The 9,123-nt window shown below is 40.4% G+C and overlaps 1 protein-coding gene across 2 annotated transcripts in view; it reads right to left on the bottom strand.

Annotated features, from left to right (window-relative positions):
• Positions 1-1,775: 1,775 nt before the first annotated feature.
• serinc5 (serine incorporator 5) overlaps positions 1,776-9,123 on the bottom strand; it is a 93,523-nt gene continuing 86,175 nt past the window's right edge. For both annotated transcript variants that reach the window (XM_072257819.1, XM_072257820.1), the window contains one exon: positions 1,776-6,090. In XM_072257819.1, coding sequence (XP_072113920.1) covers positions 5,943-6,090 — 148 coding nt within the window. In that variant the 3' untranslated portion in view covers positions 1,776-5,942. The remainder of the gene's footprint in view (positions 6,091-9,123) is intronic.

The raw sequence follows: 9,123 nt of genomic DNA, 5'->3' as shown, positions 1-9,123 counted from the left end.
TTTCAACATTACATCCCAACTCCTATACTCAATGCTCTGATTAATAAAGGCCAGCATACCAAAAGCTTTCTTCACCACCCTATCCACATGAGATTCCACCTTCAGGGAACTATGCACCATTATTCCTAGATCCCTCTGTTCTACAGCATTCTTCAATGCCCTACCATTACCATGTATGTCCTACTTTGATTAGTCCTACCAAAATGTAGCACCTCACATTTTTCAGTATTAAACTCCATCTGCCATCTTTCAGTCCACTCTTCTAACTGGCCTAAATCTCTCTGCAAGCTTCCTACTTCATTATCCACAATGCCACCTATCTTACTTACTAATCCAATTTACCACCCCATCATCCAGATCATTAATATAGATGACAAACATTGGACCCAGTACAGATCTCTGAGGCACACCGCTACACACCGTCCTCCAATCTGACACACAGTTATCCACCACTACTCTCTGGCATCTCCCATCCAGCCACTGCTGAATCCATTTTACTACTTCGATATTATTGCCTAACGATTGAACCTTCCTAACTAACCTTCCATGTGGAACCTTGTCAAAGTACCACTCCAGCAAATTTCTAGTTCCATCACCATCTGGTATGGAGGGGCCACTGTACAGCTTCAGAAAAGCTGCAGGAGGCTGCAATCTCAGTCAGCTCCATCATAGGCACTAGTCTCTCCTGCACTGAGAACATCTTCAAAAGGCAATGCCTCAAAAAAGACGGCATCCATCGTTAATGGCCTCCATCACCCAGGATATGCCCTCTTCTAATTACTATCAAAGAGGACATACAGGAGCCCGAGGAGACAGACAACATCTTAGGAACAGCTTCTACTCCACCACCATCAGTTTCCGAATGGACAATATAGACTACTTCACTACTTTTGCTCTCTTATTCACAACTTTTTTTTATACACTTCATGCACTGTTGTTTAAATTTCTTATTGCAATTTATTATGTGTATTGCACTGTACTGCTGCTGCAAAACAACAAATTTCACAACTCATGTTAGTGGTATTAAACCTGAATCTGATTTGGCACTTAGCTTGTCCAGCACAATTCAAAACCAGATGTACCCAGAAATTGCTGCCCTGTGTTTCATACTCATCCAGCAACTTTGCCATGGGAACAGACTTCTCAAGCATATTCACTGTGGATCCCTGCGAGAACAAAGAGCTTTCTTCCCCTTGGCCTGCAGTAGAAATAATTCCAGGTGATTGCAGAAAAAGGTCGAATCACTGCACAAACATGCACTTCCACCTCCGGTTCACAGGATTCTGGGACCTTGGGACTTAAGTACACAATCAAGGTCAACACCTTGATACAATACTGAAGTAGCTTTTAGATGACCTAAGCTGAAGAACTCATTGCCTTCTGGAATGGATGTGTAGAAAAGGACGTCCTCAACCACCTTCTCAGGGCAAATAGCGATGAGCAATAAATGATATCCTTGCCAGCACTGAGTAAGTTTGGTAAATTTAAAATGAGTGCTGCTAGCAGTATTGGCCAAAGTTTAGATTCAGATTCATTAACCTTCAGTTAACACCCAAAATAGATTACAGCATTTGCACATCTGTTAATATCCACTGCATAGAAACTGAGCACTATAAAAATTAAAGACATAGAACACTGGAGCATTATTAATCTACCAAGTCCCAGTGACCTATTACCTTTCCTAAAAGACCAACTACTGTCCAAAAAACACTTTAATCATGTAGCACTTTGGGATGTCCCAGAGTCATTAAAGCCGAAATAAAAATACAAGTCTCTGAAATTAAGGTCACAGAAGTTTATTAAAACAATAAAAGCAAGAATGAAAATTTAGATTAGTGTGACATACTGTGGGGTTCTTAACACACTTCAAAATAACATTTCAGAGAGAAAGTTTGATTTATTGAGTATTTTAATAAAAAAAAACAATGTGCACTTGTAAGGTAGAAAGCCAAAGCAGCATTATATTGGAAACTGTAGATAAATTATTATTGTATATAACCTTCACACAAAAAAACCTTGTAGGTAAAAATGGTTGTATTGCCAGGTCTAACTTGTGTCTCCACTGCAAACACCCATTTCCATGAAGTGTGCACTTAAGTAGAATCAAGCATTTGGGGGCAGATGAAACCTCAGCCTTAATTTAAGCAACATTTAAAGTGACAATAAACAACAGCCACAAAAGGTGCTGTAGAATCATCATATCAAAAGATGTCATTTTTTGTTGTTTCAACATTTTTAAAAAACCTCTCCCACAGCTCTTTAAAAAATTATGCGGTTGCATAACAAAAGTTATTATTTAAAGTTCATGTTTTCTTTCTTATTGGTGCAGACTGCTACTTCAGGCCAGAGTCCATGGTTCATTTGTTAAAGAAAAAAATCAGAAAGCCATCAACTCCACAAGGTTATAAGATGGCATTTTACAGTGCACAAGGACAGGAGATATGGCAATAGGGAAAATACAAAAGATTCCAACATATAAAACATACAGGTCTTAAACAGGTAGGCATGTCAATATTAGCACCAGTACTGGAATAAGAAGAAAATAACAGGAAGTAATACTTTACAACTGCTTTAGATCACAGTCCATCAACATTTGTACCCAAGGAGATTAAAATACCACTTAGCAAAGTTCATATAATTTAAATGTGAAATTATTGGTATCTGATTTTTAAAAATACACACACATTGTTCAGCATGGCCAGTTTCCAGGCAATATTTCTACGAACTTAAACACAAGAGATTCCACAACCTTGGCCCAAAATCTCAACTGCTTATTCTCCTCCACAGATGCCACCTGACCTGTTGAGTCCCTCCAGCATTTTGTGTGTGATCTCTTATAAACTTGGCCTTATCCAGCACCATACTTCAAGATAGTCAAACTCTAAATTATATACTTTTATCCATATACTGTAAAAAGTTGTGGCTTTGCATAAAGCAAACATCCATAGAAGGCAAAACCTACAAACTAAATTTTAAAGTTTTCAATTATACTTAAAATATGCTACCAACTGTGCCTTGGAAAATGCAGGGAATTCAGATATTTTTGTTTTCACTTCGTAATAGACCCACAAATGATTCAAATTCAGCAACCAAGTTGCAGCTTCTTTTTGAAAACTGCCACAGAGTTTTGACTATTTACTTAGCATTTAATGAGTTACCAAATGCTTTCAGTAGGTCAGTATCACAGTAGTTAGCCTCTACACATTAAGTTAACTCCTTCTGGAACTGGAAAGAGTTTCAACGAACATAGTTATCACCAGCCATTAATGCTACTGGAAAGGTGACATCAAACTACTGAGGTAAATAAAGCATTTCAGCTTTATTTTGGCATCCAATCCCTTCCAACAACCCCTACGCACATACACAGACAAAAGAGAGGTTAAAGACTAAAATTCTGCCCTAATCTACATGCTGAATTCCAGTTTGTCAGTATCATTATGGCTCTTCCACTTAGCAGACTGATGTAGAAGCTTCTACAGTTAAATCATTCTGCCAGTTACAGTCTGATCGTGCAAGCTTCTGTACAAAATAGATTTTAGGAGGTCTTAATAGCATTCATATTTTCAGTAACCCGCTGCTTCACTTTCAAATGGGACAAGAAGTGGCACAATCATTCTGAACTCTTACTTTCTTATCGTCTTTGCTCAAAATAACAGTCAACTATTACTTTACTTTCTATTACTAACTAGTACTTTTGTTTTTACATTGCCCACTTCACTTCTTTCTAGCAATTCCCCATTCTGGTTTATTTAGATAGGCCGCAAGTACTAGTCATTGAAGCTTTTCTTCTTGGTTTAGTGTAATCTTAAAAGAAAAAGAAGTCAAATACCAAAGAAACAATGCAGTGGTAGCAAGCACAAGCTGCGAATGCCACTTTGGCTCAGAGATGCCAGAGGAGTTTAAAACAAAAGCAGGCAAGTTTTGCTTTAAAAACTAACAAGTTTTACCGACACAAATATTTAAAATGGTTTAGAATACCAGCACAATTACTAGTTGGCTAAAATGGAAATTAACTGGCTGAACTTTGCCAAGCATTTGGCAAATGGCAGCAGGTACATGCTTCCAGTAGTGTTATATATTTTACAGCCACAGATTTGGCCACAGAACCAGCTTTAAGCTTGGCAATCATATCACTAATTAAATTTGTTCATCTTATAAAGATACAAAATGTTGCATCAATACTAATTTTAAAAACTACATTAAATAAATACACATGAATACCCGCATCAAAACACTTCATACAATCAATGCAATTTAGTTTCTTCATATCTTAAAGGTGGTGCAACTTTGATTTTGCCCATCTATACACATTTCCACATTCGCTTTCTATTCTATTGACAATTTGTAATACAAGGGGCCACAATGCTTTAATCCCAAGTGGTGCATAGTAAAATCTGCACAGGACTCTCCTGCTACTAATTAGCAAATAAAGTTTGCAAGGAAAGGCGTGGCAGGCAACGGGATCCAAACAAAGGAGACACTGGCATTACATTAAGTTGATTCTTTGAAAACCAACCCCACTTCTCCCTTATACATTTCAATTAACTTCATACCGACTTCTAACTTTTTCCATACTACTTTACATCAACTATACAATGAAATAATTTTAAATGAAGGATTTAATATTTTCAGTTTTATTCTTCCACTAAGCTTTAAAACTTCCCAGTCATCCTTTCCAGTCACAAACCTGCTTCTGCAAAGGGTGAGGCAAAGTGTGACTCATTATGGTTTACATATAGGAAACAGACGTGTCTTAAGATTGGGTCCAACTCAAAGCTGGGAACCACTAGGATGCCTTTGATGAGAACTGCTGGGTTTATTAAAGCCCAGTGAACATGGAACAACCTTTAGGCTGCTGGTTCCTTAAGGTTGTTGTAGCCGGAAGCGATAGTGGGGAAAAGCTCTCACTAACTACTAAATGCTCCCAATGTCTTAAATAACCTCTGACAACCAAATCCAGCTCCTGGCCTTCACGTGAGGCTTAGCTACTAAGCCTGGCAAAACCGTTTCTACCAACAGGAGAAGGGGCAAAGGCACGTTACTGGCACTGTAAAATGAGTTGTTTTGGGCAGACGAGGCTCGTCAGCCGTGGTTGGCAGCTCATCAAGAAGGAAAACTCTGATCTCAAACCTCCACTGCCTTGCAGCTGTACGCACTCAGGGGGAAGCCTTCACGAGTAAATCCCAGGCAAAGTGGTGGAGCTGGAGTCCCTAAGGCAGTACTATGTTGAGTTCAATGCTGACCGGCAAGTCCTGCAACAACACCTGTGCCAGATCGTATCAGTCTCTGCCGTTCCTTTGGATTCCTCAGCTGCGTGGAGAGGGGGAGCCTGCTACTTGGCAACAGCTTGTTCTCCATTTTGCACTTCCCTTTCTTGCACATCACACAGACAGCTGGAATGCAACGTCCGTGGTCGACCCCAACCAACAGAGGGCCTCGTTTAGGCAGCGTAAGAGACATTTCTGCTGCATACATCCAGGTTGTTGAAAGTCTTGATTAATTCCGCTAAACTGATTTGTTTGCCTTCTACAAGCTCAGTATAAACCAGCGTTATTCATGCGGGCACAATTAGCAAGTTTTGTCATAAAGCATCCAGCTCACCCCTGTGCAATTGAACTGCTGGCCCAATATCAGAATCATGTTCCCCAGGCAAACTTCTTGTTACCACTGACAGATCTCAGAGTAGATTAAAATGTCCGCACAACGTTGTGGGCTGGAGAGTCTGTGCTGTAATGTTTTACAAGAGTAACTCCATTAAGGTGTGGAATACTACCCCTGTAGAACTGTAGGAATGTCACTTAACATAGATCATTATTGACAGAGGCCTTAACAGAGAATAGTACAGGGAAGGTCAATCTGTGATAAAAGAAAACAGGACAGGTTATGTAACATGACAAGGTGGAATAGGACTGTGGGAGTCTGGAGTTCTGGAATACAAAATATTACACAAAAAATTCACGCTTAGGACAGCACAGGGGAGCAATAAGGGTCCATAAAAACAACAAGATGCAAATCCAACAGGAAGCCATTTTAATCCAAAAGTTGGATGAATTTCCAAATGCAAATGTTTCCAGTGCAACGGACTCGTACCTGTGAAGAGAGGGAAAAAACCTATTTTAAAAATAGTCATTAATTACTTTCATGCCTCTTAACTGACTTTGGCAATCTCAGAAAATGTCCTCCTGTTCAATATACACTCAGTGGCCACTTTATTAGGTACACCTGCCTGTTAAGGCAACTATCTTATCAGCTAATCATATGGCAGTAAATCATTGCGAAAAGCATGCAGACATGGTCAAGAGTTCAGTTGTTATTTAGACCAAACATCGGAATGGGGAAGAAATATGTTCCAAGTGATCTTGACCATGGAAAGATAGTTGGTGCTGGATGGGGAGATCTAAGTATCTCAGAAACTACTGATCTCCTGGGATTTTCATGCACAGCCATCTCTAGTTTACAGGGAATGGTGTAAAAAGAAAATCCAGTCAGCAGCAATGCTGTCGGTGGAAGTGCCTAGTTAATGAGGGAGGTCAGAGGAGAGTAGATAGGCTGGCTCAAGCTGACAGGAAGGCGACAGTTATAACAGCGATGTGCAGAAGAGCACCTCTGAATGCACAACATGTCAAATCTTGAAGTGGATGGGCAGCAGATTACATGCGTACACCTAATAAAGTGGTCACTGGATGTGCATTTCCACTATTTCAGGTCAGAAGTTTCAGAAATCTAGCATAGGCAAAGGCCAAATAGCCTCCTCCCATTGTGTAAAATTCTAGCTTTTCCTTAATTCATTATCTAAGCAAATTAACAATCTTATGCAACAAATTTCTTCCTATCAATCATGTTAGTGATGAAGACAACAAAATCTAATTATCCCAAGAACGCCAGTCATATATCACTGTCAGAGATCAAAGAAACCCTAATGAACAGACATGTCCCTGGATACAGTGACCATGAATGTTCACCACAGCCCAAAAGAGGCTCCAATAGGTGCTTAAATGTGCATTCAGAAACCTCAGATCTCTTTCCTGGCTGGCTACCAATTGTGAAGCAAGAATAAATAGTGAATAGAGTGTTACTAGGCTTCAACACACAGGGTTGAGCACCCCTTAATCGAATTGCTTAGGACTAAGTATTTTGGATTTAAGATTTTTTTTCCAGAAGATAATGCAGCACTAAACACTACAACTACATCAGGTCTGGAAAATGCAAGGGGGAGGGTACATCATTGTGAGGACGGACATCAGAAGCAGTTGAGGGACCTGGAACTGGATGCTCTTGGGATTAGGAAGCACTGTGCCGGACAAAGTATGTTTCTTCCAGTGTCATAGGCCTCATTAACAATGGCAACAATCTTTCTTCGATTTTATAAAATGACACGATTTCCTGTATTATTCTGAATGTACACTGCTCTAGCCCTTCAATAAGATACATTTTCTTCATGTTGTCTATGGGAAGCTTTTCTACTACATTAACAAATCATCTTCATTATTTGTGATCAGCAGACAAATCTGTAAAAGCAATGCCCTGCCTTTTCATCAATTTCTGCAACCAGCCTGCTGAATATTCCCAACTGCCTTCAATTTTCAATTTGTCGTAATAGATCTTTGCTTGCTTTCATGATCAGCATATTGTTAAGCAAGCATATGTTCACTGACGCGGATGAATCCACTCATTCAATACACCAGTGAGATCTTCATTATTCGCTTTACACTGTGTTTTCATAACTTCTGTTCAATACTTTAGTATGTTCAGTAAGGAACTTTAACAGTCTGTCCTTCTGTTTCTTCAAGTGGTACATAGTCAACGTTCCAACTCCATACTGCTCTGTCGGATGCTTCGCACTTACACTTCTCTCAGGTTTTGGAAAGGTGCAAAAATAACAGGGCTGTTATCATGGGTGACTTTAACTTCCCTAATATTGATTGGCACCTGATTAGTTCCAGGGGTTTAGATGGGGCAGAGTTTGTTAAGTGTGTCCAGGATGGATTCCTGTCACAGTATGTGGGCAGGCCGACCAGGGGGAATGCCATACTAGATCTAGTACTAGGTAATGAACCGGGTCAGGTCACAGATCTCTCAGTGGGTGAGCATCTGGGGGACAGTGACCACCGCTCCCTGGCCTTTATAATTATCATGGAAAAGGACAGAATCAAAGAGGACAGGAAAATTTTTAATTGGGGAAAGGAAAATTATGAGGCTATAAGGCTAGAACTTGCGGGTGTGAATTGGGATGATGTTTTTGCAGGGAAATGTACTATGGACATGTGGTCGATGTTTAGAGATCTCTTGCGGGATGTAAGGTATAAATTTGTCCTGGTGAGGAAGATAAAGAATGGTAGGGTGAAGGAACCATGGGTGACAAGTGAGGTGGAAAATCTAGTCAGGTGGAAGAAGGCAGCATACATGAGGTTTAGGAAGCAAGGATCAGATGGGTCTATTGAGGAATATAGGGAAGCAAGAAAGGAGCTTAAGAAGGGGCTGAGAAGAGCAAGAAGGGGGCATGAGAAGGCCTTGGCGAGTAGGGTAAAGGAAAACCCCAAAGCATTCTTCAATTATGTGAAGAAAAAAAGGATGACAGGAGTGAAGGTAGGACCGATTAGAGATAAAGGTGGGAAGATGTGCCTGGAGGCTGTGGAAGTGAGCGAGTTCCTCAATGAATACTTCTCTTCGGTATTCACCAATGAGAGGGAACTTGATGATGGTGAGGACAATATGAGTGAGGTTGATGTTCTGGAGCATGTTGATATTAAGGGAGAGGAGGTGTTGGAGTTGTTAAAATACATTAGGACAGATAAGTCCCTGGGGCCTGATGGAATATTCCCTAGGCTGCTCCACGAGGCGAGAGAAGAGATTGCTGAGCCTTTGGCTAGGATCTTTATGTCCTCGTTGTCCACGGGAATGGTACCGGAGGATTGGAGGGAGGCGAATGTTGTTCCCTTGTTCAAAAAAGGTAGTAGGGATAGTCCGGGTAATTATAGACCAGTGAGCCTTACGTCTGTGGTGGGAAAGCTGTTGGAAAAGATTCTTAGAGATAGGATCTATAGGAATTTAGAGAATCATGGTCTGATCAGGGACAGTCAGCATGGCTTTGTGAAGGGCAGATCGTGTCTAACAAGCCTGATA

The sequence above is a fragment of the Mobula birostris genome, chromosome 5 (genome assembly GCF_030028105.1).
Source record: "Mobula birostris isolate sMobBir1 chromosome 5, sMobBir1.hap1, whole genome shotgun sequence".
In the NCBI taxonomy this organism is placed as follows: Eukaryota; Metazoa; Chordata; class Chondrichthyes; order Myliobatiformes; family Myliobatidae; genus Mobula; species Mobula birostris.
The sequence above is the reverse complement of the archived record's forward strand: the minus strand, read 5'-3'. Positions and strand labels throughout refer to the sequence as shown.